The sequence below is a fragment of the Aythya ferina genome, assembly GCF_964211825.1.
Source record: "Aythya ferina genome assembly, chromosome: 3".
NCBI lineage: Eukaryota > Metazoa > Chordata > Aves > Anseriformes > Anatidae > Aythya > Aythya ferina.
In genome coordinates, this window is record NC_140298.1 from 43,652,535 (window position 1) to 43,678,040 (window position 25,506).

The 25,506-nt window shown below is 36.0% G+C and overlaps 1 protein-coding gene across 4 annotated transcripts in view; it reads right to left on the minus strand.

Annotated features, from left to right (window-relative positions):
• The window catches only part of FAM120B (family with sequence similarity 120 member B), a 53,114-nt gene that overhangs the window by 19,483 nt on the left and 8,125 nt on the right, over positions 1 to 25,506 (minus strand). For all 4 annotated transcript variants that reach the window (XM_084515761.1, XM_084515762.1, XM_084515760.1 and 1 more), the window contains 3 exons: positions 20,639 to 20,734; positions 14,774 to 14,946; positions 10,608 to 10,700 (listed from right to left, as the gene is read on the minus strand). In XM_084515761.1, the coding sequence (XP_084371887.1) occupies positions 10,608 to 10,700; positions 14,774 to 14,946; positions 20,639 to 20,734 (362 nt within the window). The remainder of the gene's footprint in view (positions 1 to 10,607; positions 10,701 to 14,773; positions 14,947 to 20,638; positions 20,735 to 25,506) is intronic.

Here is a 25,506-nt window from a genome sequence, read left to right on the forward strand (position 1 = left end):
ATCTGCAGCATGGCCTACTTTAACTCAGATTTCTATAATGAGGAATAGTACAGTAGCTAAGAAGCTGAGCCCTTTCAAGTTATTCATACAGATACGTCATGGACAGTGCAATAGTACTTGTAGAAAAAAATTAGAATACAAAACTTTCCTTAATTTAACTACAACTATACAATTGCTAGACTCTGATCTAATGATTACACAGCTAATAGCAGTCTGTAATACGTGTGACATTCACAGAGCATTCAGATAAACTCTGAGTTACAGCCATCAGGCTAACCAACTGATTAACTGCGACCCTGCCAGCAGCCACATCCTTTCCACAGAAATGGATTCACTGGGATTTTAACTTTAAATATGCATTTGTGTTTTTAGTGACTTATCTTTGAACTTCTTCACCTTTCTCTCATACAGATAACATGGGATTTATTAAGTAGCAAAATGTATTTATTTGTTTGGGACTTTGAAAACTCCCATGTTCATTTATTTTTTTTCTTCTTCTTCATACGCTAGTTAAAAATTGTGGAATTGTGAGAAGGATCACTTGTTCCACATGCCTTACAACAAATGAAGTTTGCCCCCATGGGAGGCAAGCTGCTGACGGGATCCTGGTACACCTGCACCAGAAACCAATGGTCTCTCTGAACCTCAGAAAATCTGCAGTGATGTGCTTCTCTCAGAGACTCCTCCATCCCTATCAAACACTCCTGAAAGTAGCCAACATATTCAAAAGTTATTAGGAGACCATTACTAGAGACAACAAACTTAAAGAACTGTACAAAAGGACGCCTTCCTTTCTTAGTTCCAGCAACTTCCCAACGTAAGCCTCCAAAGCCCAAAAGTTTTCCACTCCCTTACTTTCTGACCCTCACTCTATATTTCTGTATTCTACTCTGTGCTGACTAGCTCCTTTAACAAAACCTTTTAAATTAGGGGCTTCATTTACCATCACCTGCCTCTTAACCATACTCGCAATCTAAAAACCTCATCCATTTCTTACCCCAGGCCCTTCCTCTTTGTTTAATCATAGGACTGGTCAATCAAAAAAAGTTTAGAAGTAAAAAATCTGCCACGAACACAGCTGCCCAGCAGAACATACTTGGCTACCTTTGCCACAGCTGCAGACTACACTGGCAAATGCTAACTGGTTTGGTATACAACTCTTCCATGTGCCACAGTCTGGTGTCCTCTCCTGCGGGCTTTTTTCTTAGTGTACTGTGAAACTATTGCTGTGGATTTAGACATCATTGCAACTACATGTACAAAGAAATTTTGATAGGTGGGAGTTTACTGCTAAAACTGCCTAAGGCTTATTAGCCAAGCTAGAACTTATTTTCTCCCTGGAGTCAAAGCAGATGTTCAAGACCTATTTGTCTCAATGTATGACCAATCCCCCTCTAATTTTTGAGTATATACTTTTTAGGAGCCTGATCTGTTTCTGATCAACAGAAAGACTGGTGAACTTCAGCACAATTTAGATCAGGCATTAATTACTTGGTATATCTGAGGCTCTGCACCTTCCAAGAAAGCTTATGACAGCTGTTACTAACGTCACATCTGGTATAAATGAAACTGCCAGTGAACCAAGATGGTTTGTACAGGGAATTCCAGGAGAACAAACACTGTTTGCCAGCACAATAAAGTGTTTTTCTATTTCCCCCTCTGCCCCCCCTCTAATTTCTTTGTATTGTAAAGCAGCTGTAGCACAGGATTAGTTGATACTAAAGTTCACCTTTGGAAGTGATAGGGTCCAAGGTAAACAGTTCTGGCTAACGGATTTTCCAGGTGTTGAGTCCATAGGTTGAGGAAGAAAAGAGCAGGTCTACTCTATTTCAGGACTACCTTCAGGTCCAAGACAAATCAAACCATGGATCAATACAACAGTATCTCAGATGACCTGTGAAAGGACCTGTATCCTATATGCAATAAGTAAGCAGAAAGCTATTGCTACATAGGAAAAGATCCTTAGGCATACATTAACTGCCCTTGCTAAAACCAATACATATATTATTTCTCATTGTGCAGGGAACTGAATGTTGCTTGTTTTGAATGCATCAGATGAATATATAGTGGCATAATTGAATGTAATATACCTTTTTAGTTAATATGCATATGCTTTCTACTAGTGCTGGTGTTACTCTAGACATTCTGGTTAGATTTCTGAGCAATTAAATAAATCTCCCCATAAATTGTATTTAGCTTGCTCATACCTACAAATTTTATTTGGAGGTAACAAAACCACGTTTATAGATCTGGCATTATTTTCTCTGGGTTTTGTTTTCTCACTTAAAATAACAGAATAAAGCTGTCTTAGCAAGTGGTGATATCATGAGGTGCTAAGATACAACACTGGTAAGGAATGTTATAATGTATACTTCAATCTTTCTCTTAAAATAGCTCCACTTTTTTATAAAACGTTCCTTCAACCACATCTCAACTATTGTTCAGTTAGTGTCAAGTGAAATTGTCATGAAAGAAATGTCAAATTAAGGTAAATGGGAGGAGAATATATGTGCAACATCACTCCAATATTACTGTTAAGAACATAGTAAAAAAAAACAAAGCACCTTTGTAGAGCACTTCTGGTTTTTCAACTACTGTTATTGAAATTATTGGTTGCTTGAGTATTTGAAGTAAAAACTAGAAAAGGAAAAAAAAAATAACAATTTGACCAAAGTCATACAGGAAGCAAGAGATAGGAATAAGACTGTGTCTTGACTTTTAACCCCTGGACAATGATGATGTCAATCAAGAATAGACTTGAAAAGAAAGAGAACAAATCGGTTCTTGGTTAGCCTTGCTGTTTCTGATGTCTTCAAGGTGAACATCTCTACCATAGCCATTTGAAAAATTCCAGTACATCCTATGAAGCCCTGTAACCACATGCCGAAAGGCTTGTTTCATCTTCTCTCCCCATCCACCTACATGTGGCTCATTAGATCATTTCAGAAAATCGTTTTTTGCTTCTCCCAAGTTACACTTAGCCATCTGCTTCTCCAGGGCAAGGCCAGGCAGATGCGCAGCCTGCATTCCTGCCCAGGCGTGACAGGGACACGCAGGCAGGTGCAGGCAGCCCGAAGCAGATGACAGGCAGGTGCACGGGTGCCACCGCTTCCTGGTGGCATGCTCCCTTCCCTTCCCAGCTTCAGCCCCTGCCCGTCACCTGCCCTACGGGGAGTCAGGTCAGCCCTTAGATGCAACGGAGAGCAACCCCACCTATGCCATGCAAACACCAGCTCCAGCCCTCAGGTACCACTTCTTCCTTCTAACACAGCATGCAAGGAAGTTTAAACTATTTGTCTTATGAGTAGACCAAGACAAACCTAGCAGGAAAGAATCAGTTGATACCAGAAATTAATATTTCCTGCTCTGTAGTAACTTCTTTCTTTTTTTGAAAGCTGACAGTTTGCTTAATCAATATTTGTGAGATCTTATTATTCCCACAAGCAAAAATTACACTTCATCTTCTGCAGTATTACTGAGCATGGATTAAAAAGTAACAGTAATTTCAGCTGAAATGCCAGATTACCTTTTACCTTAAGGTAACCTTTATGCTATATAAAGCTTGAAAGCAGTTTACAGCCAAAACTCTGCTTCTATTTCCTTACTGTTGAAACCTTGCTAATAAGCTACATGACAGTTAAGGGGAAAAAAAAAAAAAAAAAGGCATAGCAAGCCCATGCGATTATGGAAAAAAATGCAAGATCTCTTCCACAAAAAGAACTATAAATCCTCTGGTTTAAGGCACTTGCTCAATGATTTCCTCCATAAGAAAAGGGCATCCAACTAATTTTATTTATTTATTTATTTATTTTCAGAAGGTAGAAGAGCTGATCTGGTCATGCTGGGGTTTGTATCCGTGCCACTGACACATAACTGAATTCACACAGTTATGTGAATTTTGATACTCGAGATTATGTCAAACGTAAAAAATGTTCAAGGAAGCACACTCTACAAATACTAATGACTATATCCAACTTGCACTCTACAAATACTAATGACTATATCCAACTTGGTAAAGAAGAAAATGGTTGGGGAGCAGGAGAAAACAGCAATCTTGTCTGGAAGTTGAATATGGCAACCTAAAGTTTTTTTCTTGTATGTTTATGAATCAACACCAGCAAAGAAAGGTAGAGATAGCTGTCTGTACAATAGGACCAAGAGAACTTGGATTTCTTCAGAACTTCAAGGGATGATTCTGAAAATACCAACAGATCTACATATTGGACTTGCAAAAAATACTACAAACAGTGAGTAAATTGAGCTCCTGAGATATAATTCTGTTTGCACAGATGTTTAACCTGTGCAAGTTCACAATTCTCTTACTGAGTGTTAAGTATTAGAGCCATACCCACCACTTCACATTTACTAGAGAAAATAAAAAGGTCCTGCAGTGCAAAGGCAGCACGCTGAAGCAGGCATGCAGGCCCAAGAGACCAAATACAGTTAACAGGAAAAAAAATAGAGTATGCAAGCCTGAATACATTCAGACTTAATATATAGATTTAATATAAGCAGGATTCCCAGTGTGAAACTGGTTACTCTCTGAACTTGTTTAGTGGAATGTGAAAGGTTTTCAACAATTTCAGCACAATCAAATCAGGTACTCTCTTGCTGTCTTCATTTGATGCAACTTGCTTTTGATTAACCATGTACATGCTTAAAAACCAAACTAATTTAACTACTTGAAGACTTGAACTCCTGTTATTTGGACTGATTTACTTAAGATTTTGTTGAGGCAATGAGAAAAAGTTTTATTTCTGCAGTTGAACAGGGACTTAACCACTCTCAGCTTGAAATCACATCCTATACTACTGTGCTTCTGTTCCAGATTAGCCCAGAACACTGAGAAAACCTAAGGGCTGCAGAATATGAGAGAATGGGCTCTGAAGCAATGATAGTAAAACACCTCAGCCCACCCTTGCTCCCACCTGACCAGTTACAATCTCACCAATCATCTTAAAAACAGTATTGTCGGATGCAAGTTCTGTGGGAATATGAAGCCCTGATTCAGTAAAGAATTTGGGAATGCATTAAAATTCCTCTTTAGTTAATACCAAAAATATATCATGAAAGCAGATCCTAAGAGAGTTTTAGCTAGGAGACCTTTACAATATTCTTACTCGTATTTTATGTTTTCCTTAATTCAATTAGACTGCAAGTAAATATTTATTATAGGAAACAGTCACACAGGTACAGTAAACATACACAGAAATGGATTTATTTCTCCTGGAGAAATTTTTATTTTATTTTTAAACAATTGTGTTTTGAAAAATGTAGATTGCTTACAAAAGCTGTTTGGAGTCTGTCTGAACAGTATCACATCTAATGGTGTTGACAAATGTAGCCTGGTTTGCCAAATAGGTCAAAGACAAATTCTGGAATATTCAGAGTCAGGGTATTATTTATGCTTTTCTGTTTGGATGGCAGAGGAGAACAAAAATACTGAGTTAAAAATACAGAATAGATTTAGCAATATTCTTCTGAAGTATGAGTTATCCTAACTAAGATACTTGCATGTTACTCTAAAACATACTAATTTATTTGCATGAATGTGGCTAAGTATCCCTAGGAAAACACTTGAGAAAAAAATTAACTTGTGTAATATTGATATCAAACCATTACCAAGGTAATTCTCCTTCTATTGCACCATACAACAGAAAATATTACAACCTTCTACACAACTGCAATTATTGCTAAAGCTATTTCTGCCTGTCAAACTAGTTTGCTGAGATTTTATTTTCCTCACATTATTCCAACATCTAATGAAGTAATGCTTGTTAGTGTGTTTTTTTTTTTTTTTTTTTTTTTTTTTTTGTGTGTGTAAGTCTATTTGCAATCAAATTGCATAGACTCTCTAGAACTTATCATTTAAGACTTAAAATGATTGTCCGCATTTCATATCAGTAATATTTTTCAATTAACTGAATGCACTTGAAAAATTGAAGATATACATTTCAGGCTTGACTTTTTTATATTTCATACACAGCAAAAGAGATTCTTTTATGAGCAGCACAAAAAGATGTAACTAGTCCAAAGTAGATATTGTGGCATAACTGGGTATGTTATGGCGAAGCTATAAAGAGCTTGCAAATGCCATAAATACCAGCAGTAAGTGACGCTTACTGTAGCAGATCCATTATGCATCTGCTACTAACTTTTTCTTCATGTATTATGACATACATTTCATTTTTAAAAGCATTTACAGAACCTAAGTTTCATCTACCAATTTCCAGGCATGGTCTTTAACCAAATTTTCCAAACTGATCTTTGGCTGTGACTTTCAGAAATATGTGATTCACAACTTTCCACCTCTAATACCAGTGTTTACATATTTGAAGAAATCCTAGAAGAAACGTATTACTTCTGTTTGTAACTCACTGTGGCCTCTCCCATTTGGACAGTGTTCTATATGCATTACAGGTGAAAGATGATCTATAATTGCACTTGTAAACAACCATGGGTAGCACAATGTAAGGAACAACACTGCAAGCACGACTGCTGGTGCCTCTTTCTCTCTACAATGGCTGCAGAGTTAGACTGATGGCTCTCTGGGCTTTCTGCCAAAACCGCACACCAGATTAAAATAGAAAGAAGGGAAATAGGCAACCTGGGGTCCAAAACTTAATTCTGACCTTATGTATAAGCTCTATGGGAGGCTTGGGCAAAGCAGAATGTTAATATACCATAAAAGGGGTGTACAAGGAAACTAGATAAAAAATAAAAAGAGAAAAAGAATTTACAAAAGCCCTTGTCTGTCACGTGCACATTTCAGTATTTTGAAACCATTGATCTTGAAAAATAACCAAATCTTCTCATACAAATATTAAGCAGTTACTTTCTGCAACTGGCATCGTGTATTTCAGTTATATGTCCACAGGCCACTTTCTTTCAGCATGAGATAAACTATATTTTTATGGCTTTAACCCATTTTATTCAAACCACAGACATTTGTTAATGAATTTGTGGGCTTATGGATCTCATTAACTATGAAATATGGATCGTATATCAGAAAGCAGATTTGGAATTGAAGGCTGAAAAGATCACCACATGAGAACAGGCTCTATTTACATTTTCTCTCATGTTAACAGTAGAAGTTGTTTTCTTCTACTCAAACATATTTGCTAATGGACTCTTGTGCAGAAACAGAGCAAAACTACTTTGACCAAATCAGTGTTCTTCACAGAATTGTTTATACAGAGTAAATATTAATACAGAATTATTACTTAAAATGTAGAAACAAGTCCAAGATTGCAAATAAGCAAACATTTTCATAAATATCTGTAGATGCTGACTAAGTTTAATGTTAACTTCTTTGAAACTTTATTAAGTTATTCCTAGATATCTTGTTTAACTTTTCAGAGGAGAAGAAAAAGTATGACAAGTACTCTGTTCTTCTGTTTTTCTACTATGAGGCTCGTGTATTTATTAACTGTGTACTAGTGTACTTGTTATAGTGTAATTATTATATTTGGGTCCTCTACTGATTTTAAACATAGAAATTTAAACTATTAAACATCTATCGATAATATGTTTCATACTTATTAAAATAAAGTTATCATCATAATTCAGTTTTGCAGATCTACAAAATAAACATAGAAATGTGTAAAAACATTTTAACTATTCTGAAGTGGATTCTGAAAAAGACTTGCTTAAATTGCAATTCTCAGAATGCTTGCTTTATTGATCTGTATTTATCATCAAAATATTTGTATAAAATATTCTATTAGATTTGTCTCCTGCCCTTCCAAGAGCAACTTCAGAGGATATAACGGAGTTCATCTACACACCACTTTTCAGAAACACAGAAATGAGAAACAGACCATTTTTTACATTTCCAGTCAAGTGAGATTCACCTCATATAGATATTAAAGTCAATCCTACCACAAAATTACAGGTGGTTTAGATATGAAAGAGAGAAGCTTTTTTTATGGCAATACACTCAACATGACATTCTCTCATGATATAACTTGAAAATTCAGGAGATACGCATCAAACTGCCAAAGAGCAACTATTTTCCACTTGGAGATCCAAGTCATCAAAACACAGGAAGGTAGATTAATTCAACTGTAACAAGGGAAAGTTTTCAAACTGTTATTCACCTATTCACATCCTCAGAATAGACACAGGCCAAAATCTTTCCTCATTATTCTCTTTATAGGGATTTATTCTGGCTTGAACATTTACCAAAGGCACCACTATGAATTTCAACAGAAAGCACTAGGAAGTGCTTTATGAATGACAAGAAATAGCCTGATACAAATATTTCAGCTGCATTGCGTGAATCTTTTGTTGTTTTTTAGCACAGCAGAATGCATTAGTGCATGAAGTGCTGATATAAACAGCAGAGTGATTTAACTTTTGAAAGTTAAACCTGCCAATATCAACCATAACTCAATCCCAACATTATACTGTCTGCTTTGGTAGAGTGCATGATACAGCATAACACCAACTTCATGTTTCATGTACTTTTATGCCAGCAGTGGATGAACAGACAATACTTGATCTTCCACAAGCTTTGTAAGTTACAAAATTTTGTGAACAAGGTTCGATTAGCAGAATGACTGCTGATAAGTACATGGTTGGATGCAATACTAAGCATCTCAAACTCAGATTTATAATTCCATAGAACTACAACATGAATGAATGAACAAAGACTTCCAAATCAAAGTGAATAAACTTCCAAGCACTTTACATAATTTAGATTTACATAGATTTATGTAATAGCACCTGTAGGCGCATCTATAACCAATTGTTTCAATACTTCCTAATTACGCTTGGCTGCCTTTATGCTTTTACTGAATGACTGCCATGTCAGACTTGATAAAATAATGATACGCTCAACATTAAGTGCAACATTATGTGTAATAACGTCTTCAAGACAGAAATAAATCCTACATTTTTGCTGTTTTCTGTATTGCCTTCATTTCATTGCTTCCTTTTTGTTACACAGATCTAACACTGATTGTCTAGAGAACAAACGTGTGATAAATTTGGAGGGAAAAAAAAGTATGTCAGACTGAGTCAAATAATGAAACTGGAATCACTCAATTTTTGGGGTTTATTTTTGGTCCCCATGTACTAGAAACCAAGAGACAGTAACAGGAGTGTTTGGTTACCTTAGCATTAACGAAAAGGACTTTTAAAACTCTAACATGGCCTGTTCAAAGAAACAGAGAATTCCCTGGAAATATAAACAAGATTTTCAGAGAGAAGATAGACCTTCCAACCATTTTTAACTCTTCCTTTTTTTTTTTTTTTTTAAGTAAGCCCACAACTCAAATATCCATTGACACATGCAGTCTGTTTTGTACACTGCTAATAATTCACATGCAATCTGAAGTTATGACTTTGAAAATCCTCTTGCATAATCAGGTATACAAGAAAAACTAGTTAGATGACTCCATTTCAATAACTATCTAAGAACCTGCTTTTCCACATGTGAATTTATGAAAATAGGAAAGGGAGAAAACAAATTTGCAAAGTGTATAATTTTTTTAAAAGAACTCTTGAATAATTGACAGTCATGAAATTTAGATCTTAACTGAGATTTCCTACCTGCATCCCTCAAGTCTCATGACTACACAGCTCATGGAAGAGAACACGCTGATCCTCTACAATCACTGTACAGAAAAACACTGGTACAAAGTAGATTTCCTTAACCACTGTCAGTATCTTCAAACTTATTTTCAAAACTTACTACAGCTTGGTCCCAGATCTAAAAGCAGATTCTAGAAGCCCTTGTAAATATTAGGTAATCTTCTCTTTCTGCCTTTATCAATACAGCACTATTACTAACGTATCACAAGAAGATCTTTACTTAATTGACCGCTCATATACATGTATAAAGTCTCTACCTCTCTAGCTGATTTCATAAGCATCCATGATTACATAATTCATATGGTTTCTGCGGTCTTAACTTTTAATTCCCTGCTACACATTAATAAAAAAGAAGTAATAAATAAATACATTATCCTACTGTAAGACTGCACTGGAAAAGTTTGATCCACAAATCAGAAGATCCAAGTGATTAGACTAGACCACACCAACATGGGAAACAAACAAACAAACAAACAAACAAGCAAAACACAGAATAGCTCTCTCTGCAATCCAATATTCTACAGAGTGATTCAATAGGTCTTCACTATAGTGGGCCACATTAGGTAAGAAGGCATTTTTTCTAGCTGGATTTATGTTCAGCCACACAAAGTAGTGCCAAGCTTTATTAAATGTAGTGATTTTCAAACAACAGATGTCCTGAAACTCTGTCCTCCTCAGGAAAAAGGAATGAAGCAATGTATCAAGATGGGATTGACCATTAAAAAATTTCCATCAGCTAGAAATCCAGAAACCAAGTCAGGAAGAAAACTGAGACTAATTCACTCACCCTAGGATCCCAACCACTAGAGAATGTCCCTTCTATCGTTTTTTCTACATGATTAACAAATATAAATATTCAAATTAGCTGTACGACATTAAAAGCCTACTATTTTCTGCAATGCTCAATTCCCGTATTAAAAAAAAAAATAAAATAAAGCAGAATTCTCCCCCAATATTTATTCCTGAGTTACAATGAACATTTCATGTTACTCAATTATTCCAATCAATACCTGCAAACGTTCCAGCTGAGATGCTGACTTTCCTCTGAGGCAGAGAACGAGTGCCACAAATGCATTTAAGTCTTCCAGAGATAGGCTATGGACCTAAAACAGAGATGAAAGTAACATGTTATTTGAAGGCTCTGAAGAGAAACTACTAAAATTGGCCCCTCTTTTTCTCAAACATGTCAAACATTTCTCAAGCACATCAAGACATTGATTTAAATCAATGACCTCATGGAGTTATGACAATCCTGAATGTACTGTCTAGGAAAAGACATTCACATAGAACAAAAAACTTTCACAATTTGAATGAAATGCATAGCTAACCATACCCATGTATAGCGTATCTACATGATTTCCACACATCAAACAAAATGCACACCCTTTACATGTTCCCTTCTCCTATTCCCCTGAAGTTCCTTAATAACAGGAATTTTCTTCATAGCCATAATGCTGAGCATAGTAAAAAACAATCAAACAAAAACAAATAAACAAAACAATAATAGCAACAAAAATTACTCTATAACCAAGTCTCAAAATAAAAACCACCTCAATAAGCCACAGATCTGATGACCATTAGGATTTATTTTAAATGCTTACATAGTTACCTGTTGAAAACTTAAAAAAAAAAAATCTAAACTATTTTAATTACCTTTTTAAGTTAAATTTCAAGTTTTTAAAAAAACATACCTGGATTCTTTCACTAGGTTACATAGTGATGTGAGAAAAACTCAAAACTCTAAGAAAAATGCATCTAAAATGCTTAAGTGAGAAAACATGAAGGAAAATTCTAAATTATTGTAACAGTTCACTCAAATTCTACCAGAAAAGGGAGAATACGGTACATTTACTGATGTGAAGAAGTATTCTGGGATTTTGTAGATGCACATGGTTAACCTCAGAGGAAAGACAGTGCCTCTAGAGCAGCTGGCTGTCTAATTCTGATCATCTGCTTCCTCTGTAAGAACGGTAAATTATACTTGTGCAACAAGACAAAATACAAGTGTTGAGACTACAAAGAGGACTAAGTGAGATCCACAAGGCATTGAAGTTCAGTATCAACTGGAACTTGAGGGAAGGTATCTCTTGCAAAAGTGACGAAGTGTGTAATGTGTAATTACAGTACAGCTAAAAGGCTGCCTACAACTCTGCTTTGTCTGTCTTTTAACAGCTTGATTTTCAGGGAATGTTGTGCATATCCTACTTCAATCTGTTATGAGCTTCTATTAAGGCTATCATTAATTATGAAGTAAGGAAAAAAAAAAAGAATGAAGGAGAGAAAATACAAATATTGATGTAAATGAACAGGAAAAAAACAAACAACAAACAAACACAAAACAATACTAAGAAGCCATCTATGATTACTTCATTCATTTATTTGCTTAAGAGTAGTCTTCAAGATATAAATTACTCAGCCACTATTGAGAGTTGTTGTATTTTGCTTTTCTCATCAGGCCTTGTTGCTTATCCCATAGTAAAATACTTTCCTCTCTATGAAGTTATTAAAACTTGCATAGTGTAAGGGATGTCTTAGAAATTTTAAGTTTCCAATTGCTCCTTGGTATTCATTAACTCCACCTGGCTGCTGAGATCTGATAATGGCCCTACTTCACCCTGTATTTCAAGTCAGTTGTCATCTTTGTGTAGATGGCAACACATCTGCAAATTTTATCCATTGCAGCAACAGAAAAAGTGATTTATATTTACAGAGCAATTCTCAATACTTGCACAATTTTGTCTTAAGAAAAGTAAGTCAAAGTCTTTTTGCAAATACAACAGGAAAAAAAAATGTCCCCAGGAGAGTAGGCCAATAAAAATGTTTACCAATGTCAAAGCATTTCTTTAGAGAAATACTTCATTCAGTATCCCAACTCAGTCAGTTATCATGCTTGCATTGTCAGATTTCTTCAAAAAATGTAGGAGCTTAAAATGTTGTTTCTGTCTCCCCTTTCTTTGGTGGCTCTACAGTTTTATCTCTGAAGTGATTCACTCCTTTCGCCATTTTTAAAGACATTTAAATGTCTTTTTTATTGTCATTTTTTCACTATTTTTCTTTTCAATTAGAGTATATTTGAAAAGTACCCTCGTTGAAAAAATTACACTTTAAATCATGCTTTATATGCTGTTATGGCACACACTTTGAGGAAGCCTGGTTGGTCAGTATGCTGGTTCCTCCAAAAAAAAAAAAAAAAAGTTTCAGGTTGGTTTAAATGATATCTAACAAAATCGTTGAGAAGTTTCTCCCTTGAGACAAAAAGTTGGGAAATTTCTCCCTCATATGACTTAACAGAAATGATGGTAGCGTACCTCAAATGGAAGCCTAATATTAACTTAAATCCCTTGGAGTTAACAATCTCCTTTAACTCTTTAATAAAAATTCAAGAATGAAGTGTAAAGACAAGAATTAGGCCACAGCTAGACAAGCATTGTTTTCTCAGCTACAAAAACAAATGGAGGCAGCATTGTCAGCTCAAAGCATGGCTTCTGACACTTATTCTTGCTCATCCTTTCAAAAACACACCATGAAAACAAATGGACAACATCAGAGAACAACAACAACAACAACAACAAAAAAGAGTTAAAAACAACTAAGCAATGAAAAACATTTTGATCCAAATCAATTTGCTAGTCTGGTTCACAGGGTAGATTGTATTTATGCTTCTCTGAGGGCAGAAGAGAATCAGGAAAATGGAACAGGTGTTGAGAAACTGGTACTGCCATGAAAAACCTTCCATCAAGCTAAGCCCTTTTAACATGATCTCTCAGCTAGTCTTCTTGCTGAAATTACAAGCTGCAAAGCTGCTTTTCCTCTTTGTTTTCAATGTTAGCCACTGGATAATAAATTCTGAAGATCATATTCCTAAACAGGTTTTTTTTTTTTTTTTTTTTTTCCATTTTATTAATATGCTGTGATTAATCCATACATCTGTAGGATGTTGAGTAACATGATGTTACTCAACTTCTTAATGCCACTAAAGAAACCTTTCTCAAATAATTTGGTAATCATGCTACAAAGGGGTACATAGAGTAGCATGATAAATGAATGCAACAGTGAAAACATATCCAAATACAAAAAAAACACGTAAAGTATGTTTTTAAAGCTAAGTATACAATTCTTATCTTGTTGAATTGAAACTGTAAGGCATGAAATGTTGTTTCTTGACTTTGATCTTCAAAAAACTTTCCATTAATATTTTGCTACGCAAAGATTAAAGAAAAAAGGAGCTATATGGATCATTTGTATAATTCCCATACATACTGCCTCAATGCGTCATCTAAGTTTAAGCAAACATATACGAAGGAAAAAGAACAGAAAAGCCATGGAGATCCTGTTTTCATGCATCATACAACACTATAATTGTCATTGAGGCAAGTGAAGTATGAAAAAGCAAAACAAGAGACGAAACACAGTTCAGTGTAAGTAAAAGTGCAACAAAGCTTATCAGATTAGATAAAGACATTCTAATTTTCTCATCCTCAGAGAGGAAAATCTACTTGTGAGATCACCATTTGAAGGGTGGCAAGTACAGGCAACATATTAAATACCTAGGAGAAATATAAATAATAAAGTGTTATTGCATTTAATCTTGCATTCCTTTTCATTACAATTAAGGTAGTCTGCAGGCTGCCAAGCATTTGGAATTATAGCAAAACTACTACCTAATGACCCCCTATTACTCAGACTTTAATGAGAAGAACCATGTCCTCAATTCTGGCTTGAAATGGAATAGATTGACAAAGTAGTGTGAAAAAATAGTGAGAGCTGACTAAATATTTATACTGCCTGTTTGCCCAGCCTGCATAGTCACCTGAGAGGATGTCTCCTTTTGATGACACTAAGGAAACACTAAGAAAAGCTCTAATTTGCAAACGGGTCCCCAAAAGGGTGGGAAATCCCTCAGTTTACACTCTCTCTGTTAAACTGCCCAAGGGGTTTTGTCATGGGCATGTGAGAGTTATTATGAACTACTAAAAAAAAAAGTGTTTCTTAAACAGGATGATGCATGTTAAATGAAGTAATTAAAATACTGTAATGCAGTACTATTATATTTGACCAACTATGCCTACAGTAAAGATTATGAGAAAAATTGACTGCAGGCCAACAAAAAAGAGTTTACCAGTCAATCACACCTATAAGGGATGACAGCTGAAGAAAGAGTAACTGTCCCAGTTACCTGCAGCATTAGATAGGCCAGCAAGCAGCAGAATCCTGCAACAGGTGCTTCTAGAGCTTGGAGCTCTTCCATCAAATCCTGAAGATGAAAGCATGCCAGAAATGTACTGTACCGTTGCTTTTCCACTTCAGGTCCCTTGGCAAACCACAGTGTTTTCAAATTAGGTGTTCCACCTACAAAAGAAATCCATTATTTTATCTTGGCAGCATCAAGATAAAACATGCCTTCCTAAGTAAAATTTGAAAGGAAACAACTGATCTGCTCTTGGCACTTGCAAGGACCACAGAGCGACAGTAAAATGAATTTGACACAACTTGGCATTTGAAAGAAACACAAAATATTAAGGCCTCTAATTTAAACAAATTGTATCAAATACAGCAACATGTAAGCAGAGTGGGCTGAATTCAACTGTTACAACAACACATACAACCTCCAGACAACAGACATTTAGCGTTTGCAAGAACAATGTTTCCCTGGAAGGGTGTGCTTTTCCTTGGTGACCCAGAACTTTAAATGAGGTAAGTTTCACAATGAAAAAATGATTCATAGGATACAACCACATCTTTCTTCTCTCTCCTAGCAACAGTGCATCAGATCCCCTCAGGGTGCTAGAATTGCTTTTCTCACAGCCACCTGCTTTAGGGAACAAACTGGCCACCTACACCATTTGCTGGCATGCACTCTCCACATAACGCTGGTGGCACGATTCTTCTGCACTAGGTTCACTAGAAAGTTTGGGGAAGAAAAAAAAATCAAGGCTATCTGGCACCTTATGCTCTCTAGTCTACTGTATGAAACATGACAACAAACACATGCAAAAGAGCAGTCATCATTTATGTATATGTTTTCAGGCTTTTCTATAGTACCATTCACTACAGTGTCTAAATGCTTAATATTTATTCCATGTTGCCATCTCCCAACTTGTGACGTGTGAACTAATGTAAAATTTGCTCCCCATTTAAATTACATTTAGTCCATTATCAAAATAAACACCAATGCATGTGAAATAACAGACCAGCTAACTGGTTATGCCTAAGAATCCCAATTAAAGACAGAGCCCTACCATAAAACACTGTTGCTGCTTCTGTAGTTAAATAAAAAGGTGTGAATTTTAAATGTGGACCAATTAAGCTGCATTTGGTAACACCTTTTTTTTTTTTTTTTTTTTTTTGGGGGGGGGGACATGCAGCAGCTGTAGTCCAGTTAGGAACACTTGGTGATAATAAATGGTTAAAGTGACAAGGTGCTGAATCTTACATAGATGCTGTTTATTTAGCCAAGAAAACTCATTAACCAAATGGCATTAATTCTTCAGAGAGGGTGAAACTAGAAAGTTCTCGGTATTTTCTTTCTTCATCTCCCTGGTGTATGTTTGTCGTACTATTTTTAAGACCAACTTTCTGTTCAAAAGTTTTAACTTATGTAAAGAGCTATCATTGCACAATCCATAAGTTTCTAACTTTACTTGTAAACATATGTATTACATAAAAAATACCAACAGCTTGATTTGGGTTAGAAATGCGGTTTGCAGTATCACAAACACTGTCAGTGACAGGACCAGTATAGACAGCACCATCAGAGACTCAGACTGCTGTTTTTGATAGTGATAATTGTTGCATTGAGAAAGAAAAGATAAAATAATAATAATAACAATAACAACAACAACAACAATAATAATCATAATAAAGAACAGCACAGTGGCTTCAAGAAGAAGTAGATGTGCAATGATAACATGCATAAAACTAAAACAAAGCCAACTTTCCCAATCAAGGCTAACCAACTGTAAGGAGCGAGATAATTTTTAGGTAGGTAAACTCAAAGAGTTTCGATGGCTTCTGCTTTCCCAAAGGTTCACTTTCAGCCACATATGGAGAAAGACTCTAAGAATCAGTTAAAGTAAAGTACTCTTTCCATCTGTACTTTTAAAAAATGAATTGCATCCAAGGGTATACCTAATAATAGAAATTTTTCTTCCTTCAGAGTAAAACCATGAACTACATCAATAATCAAGGCTACATATCTATATTGAGAGAGCTCAACAAAAAATTCAAGACATCTTTTCCATAAACAGTTCGTTATACTTTCAGAAGTGACATCAACTTGCGCCTGGGAAAAAGAGGTACTGATGAATTATGAGTTATTTACTCTGGGGAAGAAAACTTGACACTACCTCCTTTTGGAACATACCTGCCAAAAACATTATTTTTATGAAGGGGTCTCAATGCATTCAAGAAATAATTAAATCCATGTCATAACCAAGAGAGAGAGAGACATTTATTAACCGTCAGATGAAAGATCAGTAAAAATGAACAAATATTTTGAAGTTTAATGACTTTCCCATGACCAAATGTACAGCCAACAACAGACCTAAATTCATACACAGCAGACCCCCCAAAACAGTCTTCTGCTCTAGTTACAACCTCACTACATACTTTACAGCAATTAGAAAACATTTCTGAAAGAGATAAATTTACTTGTAAAGGAATGAGAAATATTTTGCTTACTGAACACATCTAAATATTTACTAAATTAACTTAAAAAATGACAATAACAACAAACCTGAAAATCAAAAGGGAGCGAAGCAGAACAAACCATGCTTAAAAGTATAACAGATACATCTTTACAGTAAAGATTAGTCAGGAGAAAACTATCTATCCTATTTGGGTCATAGGAACCATAAGGTGCTATGTGCACGTGAAAGTTGTGGAAGGCATTAACAATATGGTATCATTGAACTTTGGGCTTATACAGAGGTGACTCCTCACATTCATACCAACTTATGTCATCATTCTGTATATGGATATAAATGTATATTATTTACTGTTCAAGTCTGTTTGAAGTAATAACTATTGAAATTATTGAAACATTCAGAATATTAAAACATTCAGAAGACGGTAATTGGAACTTGAGCATACTCACGATATACTCCTTTAAGATGTAATGATTAGAAGACTGAAAGTATATCCAGACTCCTGAAGTATAAAGTAGTCTACATGCACAACCAGCTAAAATATCCTACGTTTTCAAAAATAAAATGGAATGCAGAATTCATACTTTCCCAGTAAAGATTTTTAAATCTCCTGTTCCATAACAAACTGAACACACATCGAATAGATCAGCTACATTCACAAGATATGGATGTTAAACAGTAATGTCTTAGATCTCTGACCTTCTAATAAAATTCATTTCTCAGAGACAAATTTTGTTTTTGTTTTATCAATTTAAGTAGTGTTTTGTCAATGTGTGGGAAACATCACAACCACATTTACTCAAATGAAAGGAAACATTCCAGAAGGGAGATAGACAGAGGATATGAACAAGCGCAGATGATAATTCAGAGGATTATCTCTCTAGAGAAATACATACACATAATAAACACTGTACTTTAAACATATTTTAAACTGCCAGCTTACAGCCTTTAGGATTCAATGTTTCATTAAAAAACCTTACATTCTTACATGTGATACATTACCTACAAGCTTTTTAGATGTTCAGTTAACAGTTCTGCTGTTTTATAAACAAAAAAAACATATTTATCGTGGGAATTTCTTTAAGACCAATATGAAATTTATACTTAGTGATATACATTACAGTTCAAAATTAATATCAAATAATACTTGTTCAGACTTTTTAATCTAAATCAAACACAACAGAGTCAAGATTTCACATATATTCTCAGCATATTACTAAACAATGAACTACTGAAGTACTTGTGATGATGAGGCTATTGTTTTTTCTCAAAAAGATGAAACAAGGAACTTTCCCACTTTGACTGCACCTGTAATTTTTCGAATAGTTTCTATTAAGGTTTCTTTCCTTTTTTTTTTTTTTTTTTTTTTTGAGTAACCTGATCTTGATTGACAGCTTTGAACTCCAACTTCTTTTAACTTCTTTAAGTGCACTCTAAATACAATCCCTGTCTGAAAAATGTGATGCGCTGTTGAGAACCTTATTTGGTGAATTAGAAAGTCATGCTGTGGAAAATAAAAGATGCATGAGCGAATGTAAGGCATACAAATATGGACTGCAAAAATTTTAGAAAAATATTTGTTCGCTGAAGGAATGACAACAGAGCACTAAAAATAAACACCAGAAGTCCTCCTCCCCTTTTTTAATAGTTTGCTAGAACAGTCTTTCATTGCTGATTTAGTAAAGATTATGTCTCCGAAGATGCTGTTTTTACAAACTCCTGATATGCAGTTGTTGCACACAAACATAGTAATTTGAAATCCTATTTACTGTCAACATGAAAGTGGATTCTGCGTGTAGTATGTTGCAGGGCAGTTGAAACAGAGCACTTTCCTCTCCAGGAAAGGAGGAAGGCACTATACTATCTGGGAAAGAAAATTTCACAACAATGAATACAGTATATCTGCCATGCAAACAGAAATGTAACGACATAGGTATCATTTATACTTTGTTGAGTTTTTGTTTGTTTTTAAAAATGCATGCTCCCACACCATTACATGCTGAAATAAAACAGTTCTACAGGACAGACAAATCAACTTTTACTGTGCATATTCATATCCATTTGGAAAATTTCACAGCAATTTCATGCTATCATCAAGTCAATTAGATAATCACTCTTCTAATAGCATATCAGTGCTACTGGACAGTGAAACTACTGTATATCAAATGAAGGTTTGTTTGTACTTTGTCTATATAACTCAATTCTTTCCAAACATTTTTTTTCAAAAGGATTTTGATAAGGCTGCTATCTAAGATCAGCTGGTTTTCCTTCATCCTTGAATTTGAAGACTCGTATTAAATATTACAACTTTTAATCATGAAGATAAACATACCATCTTAGGATACTTTGAGACAGTTTACTGTAACTGCAGAAAATTAAAAGCCGGTAGTTTCTAAAGCTCCCCCCCCAAAAGAAAAAAAAAAAAAAGAGAATGCTCCAGCTTGATGTTTATGTTCACTACAAAGAAGTGAAGGCATTTTCCTCAACAAGGTATCAGTGATATATCAGTGGAACTAATATATTTCATATAAAAACTAAAAATCTCCCAGCTTCTGATCCACATGCTAGTGGTTGAATAGAGAGAGACAGCTGTGAGAATAAAGGTAGAGGGGTTACAAGTACAACAGCATTATCAAATTAACAATTAGAACAATTTTCCTTCTAAAATAACAAAAATAATACACTACTGTTTATTTCCTATGCTGAACTTGTACAGCATCATACCATTTAGTGATAACAAGGTAAGTGACATACACCAAGCCCAATCTTTTAACTGCTGTGTACTTCCTCATAAATACATTCCTAATAATACTGATTTCACAGAGTGTTCAAGAATCTGTACATAATCAAAGGAAAAAAAAGGAAAAAAAATATGAACACACAAAACACTTGATGTTTAAGACAGTAAAAGACACTACACAGAAACAGTTGATAACAAATAACTACTTTTTTTTTTTTTTTTTAAATTTGAAACTGGATTCTCTCTTCTGGGTTGTCTCAAGTGATCTAAAATGACCCTTTTTTATATTCTCCACCAACCTCATTAACACATTCTCTCAAACAGCTCAATAGGAGTATTTTCATAGGGCCCTACACACCACTTATACTGGCCTCAGAGCAGCATTTAGAACCTTTAAGGAATTGTTTGCATTTTAGAATGGATGTTTGAATTAGCACCGGGTTTAACAAGACACAGTAATAAAATGTAGCTCAAAGCGGAATCCTAGTATAATTACATAGGGCAATTAAAAGCAATTACAGGCATGCAGCATTTCTAATTTAGCTCCTTGTTCTCCACAATCATTTTGGATACCATATCAAATGTCTGATGATATATTTTCCAACCTGATTTTAGTGATGTCATTATTTGAGATTTAAACACATTTTTATTCTACCTGGAAGAGGAGGCTGGACAGGTTGTATCACCTCTGGCTGCTGCAGAGGATTTCCAAAATAGACAAACCACTCTTTCACAGAAGGACAGGCTCCACCTAAACAAAGACAGAACTGGGTGAGTAAGTTGAGTACAAGCGTTGACACTTGCATAAAAGTTGGAAGCAGTGGTGGTCAGGGTTCTAAGTAATAGGAAGTACTTCATAACAACTTGTTTGCTCAACTTCTTTGAAATAAAAGCACAAAAGATTAGTTTTAGGATCTTTATGACAAATCATCAGAAAAAGTGAAGAGAGTTTGAATTATGTACCATAAACATGAGTTTAGAGTTGGGAATTGCAGCCAAAAATATAAGTACAAAAGTCTGTGGACAGCATTCGAAAGCATCTTTCAGCCAATTTTAGGCCCTCCCATTCCAAGGCAGTTCAGGCAGGGTTGAGGCATCTGGTGTAGTTTAGGGACCTGCATGAACTACCTCAGCCTCCTGGGGCCACAAACGCAGACAGTCCTTAATATGGTCCTCCTGCCAGCTTGCCCTGACAATTCCTGTATTAGGGCTTACAACAAAATCGTTACAGGAGGCCTTGATGGCTATCTATTGAAAGCTGACAGCAATGGAGTCACCCCAGTCAGATGCAGAGCTTTTAGAGACCATTGTTCCAGATCTTTTATCCGGTATAAAGGGATTGTTTATGCCTAATAGCTCAAGTGGCTTCCTAGCCCTCCAAACCCCAACTGCACCCCCTGCTCCATGTACAGATTAAGGCGTCTCTTAACTTAAAAGTTTCACTACTTGAGCCACACACTTCCCACCCCATACTGGCTTTAAAGCTGAGCTCACATTAAAATCCAAGGGAAGCTGGTACCTTACTTCTCTGCATCACTCAGAACTTATCTGCCGTAGGAGTGCTGGGGTGAGGAGGACAGAACAGTCACCTACCAGTTTTGATTTCTGTTGTACAAAGCTGACCTGACCAAGGTCAGTTACCACATTCACAGAATTGCATCTCTAAATCCATTCATCTCTCACTCACTGTTTTTGAGTCACAGGGGTTTCAGTGGTACTAACAACAAATGCCTGCCTTTTGTCATTAATTCCCATCACTGTGCATTTTAATGCACATAGATTTCTAATGCTGCAATCTGAGCCCCCAAAAAATCTTTACCTTGCATAAAACATCAAAGACACACAAACAACAACCAACTCTCCAACACTCTCCTCCTCTTGTCTCCGCCATCTCAAGAACTTTGGTCATTAGTTTGGTCATTAGTTTCCTGTCCTTGTCCATAGTTCAGTGCAGAAAATGGCTGCTGGCTTGAATGAGCAATAGCATGCCATGGTACAGGGGAAGAAACACCTCAGATGGGCTGCTAGTTCAGCGATAAGAGAAGGGGAAAAGAACACGACAAAATCTGTTTTACTGTCCTGCTTCTTCTACCTTCTTTAAGCATGGACCCGCAGCACAAACTCCCAAATACAGGCGAGGGACTGAAGAGTCAGTAACTGGACTGCAAGGAATAGCACTACACCTGTGCTTGCCATGCTTTGTTCTTTGAAAGCTGCTGATGTGAAGAATAAAATGAAAAATGCCTAGGCTGGGGAAAAACAAACAAAAAACCACATTCAACTGCATATTCCAGTAGCTGAAGAGTCTCAATTCTTCATTATAAATCATTGCCAATGATAATGTTTTTCCATTAAGAAAACCTTCTAATTTAATAACCCAAAGTCACTTTCAGAAAGCATTTTCATGTTTTAGCACTGTTTGAAGCCATTACGTAAATGACTCTGCTTTATTCAATCCATTCAACCTCCTAAATTTTAGCCTGGCTTCTTAAGGAAGCAAGGCTTATATAATTAGGATGTCTGTCTTTTAACTAATTGTTGGACCCACTGCTCTTTTTCAACTAAATCTGAAAGAGCACAAAAGATTTCAGCTGTATGAAACAGCAAAACATTGCACGAAATTGGTGACTCAGCTGACAGATCCTATTAGGGCACCAACTGAAAGAAAGGCAGGAAAGTCAAGTTACCTGCTCTATCTGAATGCACTGGATGGCCAAGCAATAAACCAATAGCTATGGAAGACACAGAGTTGAGTAAAAAATAAAAAATAAAAAAAATACATGGGATTTGGGTAGAGCAACAAACAAGAGGGGACATACTTGAGAACACAATATATTGCAGAAGGTCCTGCAAATTCACAGCCCATTAACCTAGCAAGAGCTGAATTGAAAGGTGATTACTAAAAGCCAAGTGCCCTGGCAGGGAATTATCTCTGGGGAAAAAAGGTAGCCTAATTTTTGAAACATTTTTTCCCCCCAATACACCTAAAGAATATCAACAGTGAAATTCAAAAACACCAGTTCCTTTGCTAAAATAGACCCTGTACAACCTGTGAGAGCATTGCCTAGCAGCTGAAGGAAAATTTCAGCTACGTGCAAAACACTGAACTAAGAGACTGCTGGAAACGGTGTGCTCCTCTGCACCTGCACCAACGCCAACCCTACTGAGTGGTCGGTCACTGGTGATAACTGGCAAAAATTCTACTAATGGCCTGTTTTTGACAGTGTCAAAAGCATGGTCAGCCTGGGCTGCTAATCTTAGAACTGGGAGTGATGCCAGGACTTCCAGGAGCTGGCCACATGTTTAGGCCACATTACATAACCTTGCAACTGGTGCAGGTATTTCCATGGCCTGAGTTAGTGCCAAAACCTGTCGGCTTTGTTCTGAACTCTTTGTGTACAAAAGAAAGAGCTTGGCTGGCATCTCAGCCTGCACTATTTACTGTTATTTTTCCCTCCTCCTCAGTTTTTTTCTAACAGTACAGTTGTTCTAGGAACAATGCTAAAAGTTGACAACTTATGTATCACTATAAAGCAATATTCCAACTAGTACTGCTCAGAAGAACCTCTGGTAATAAGAATTATATTTTTTAAAAACACAAGCAACAAGTGCTGTATGATCAAGATCATCTGCCTTCCCCCCCCCCCTTTTTTTTTTTGGTGGGGTGAAAATAAGTCTCTGATTCTAGTAATACTTTGGTAAGTAAAGGTATGCACGTGCTTACCATACATCAAATTACAGCCAAAGAGACAGCTTCATGACCATTGATTTGCTCACTCCCACTCCCTGCTGTTCCCTCAGGTTGTTTCACCACAACTGTTTGTGACTACAAAGAGTCAGATGGGGAAACAGAACCAGGTTAGTTACCTGACTGCAAGAAAGTCAAGGAAAAGAGAAAGGGGCTATTTTCAATTTCTCAATATAGGTCACCGTGAAGCTGCTCAAACAGCTGCACCAGCACAACTGAGAGGTTGCACAGGGACTGAAAGGAATGGCTGTGCAAGAAAATTGTACCGGCAGTGGCAGCAAAATAAATGCTGGTGAAGTGGCTTGGTCTATGCAGGTGATTTCAAAGGATATGATGACATCCAGCTCCTATTGATTCTTAAGTATCTTTGGCATCTGAAAATCTTAACCTAAATAAACAAAGCCCAAGAGGTTCTTGTTTCAGGGTTGATGGAGCTGTTTATGTTATTTTTAACATGTTCTTAACTAAAACTGCAATCACTGCTTTTACAAAATGTTGGCTGTTTTGTTATCCTTATTTAACAGTAAATGAGAAGATTTGCAAACTGCAAAGAGGTTAGTATCCAAACGAGGAATCTTATAATTGAGGGATCTTAAGGAATAAAAGCGGGTATACATACGTCTCCACTGCAAACTGGAACATTGTGTAGTTAGCCAACTTGATTTTACAAGAGCTACACTGGCAATTGTTTCTCCACGGCAGCAGGCTCCAGACTAATTTAATTGGTTGCCTCCTTCCAGTAAGCTCTTCTTTTTAATGCTAATCCAAAGTAATTCTACATTATATGACAATCTACATACAGTGTTGTTTACATCTCTCCTTACTACCCCTCACTGAACTACAAAAAAGTCAGACTTTATCCGAATGAAACTGGTAAAGGATTCTACTTACTTTGAAGAGAACACTATTGCCTTGTAGCTCTACAAGGAAATTCATTAAAAAATAATGCTGACATTCACTTACAAATTTCCATGCAGAATCTTGTTAATGGTCTACACTCTTGACCTGAAAGCAACTATACACTGGAGTAAATACCAACCAACCAACCCATGAACGACTAGGAAGTGACACAGTTAAAGCAGATAGAGGTAGATACAAGCAATAAAAATGCAGATTTATTACAGTAGCCACGCAGACAAGCTCTACCTACCTTTTTGGAAAGGTTAAGGATTGGGGGTGTTCAACAAGATTTACTTTAAAAAACTGTTTCTGGATTTGAACCATGAACTGAGAGCAAGTAAAACATGTTATCCATGGTTTTATTATAAAATGACTTTCTTAAAAGAAGATCTCTTTCAAGTCCAAATTTCATTTTTATTACAATTCTAAATTATTGTTTCTGTATTTCAATTCTAATCTTCTTCATCTGACCACTACAAACACTAACACAATCGCAAATCTGCCTACTACCCTGCCATCCATTAACAATTGTTAATTAGAAGTTTTGGTACTGGGTGTTTCTGAAAACATCAGTGAATATCCTGCTGTGTAGAGGAACAAACAAAACCCAATGAAGTTATAATTGTCTACAAAATTTAGAGGCAATAGGCTGAAAAATGAAAGATGACAGATGTGCATGACTACTGCTGAGCTTTTTGTAATTCTCTCTAAAGGACTATGTAAACTCTGATTCATTTTTTCCTCCTTTTTTTTCCTATTATGGTATGACTTCAATCTCTAGTTGGTGAAGGAAGTCAGGTACTTCATTTATATGGCCTTTCTAAGCACATAGTTTGAATACTAAGTTGATGGTGGGGCACTTTCATCAATACAAA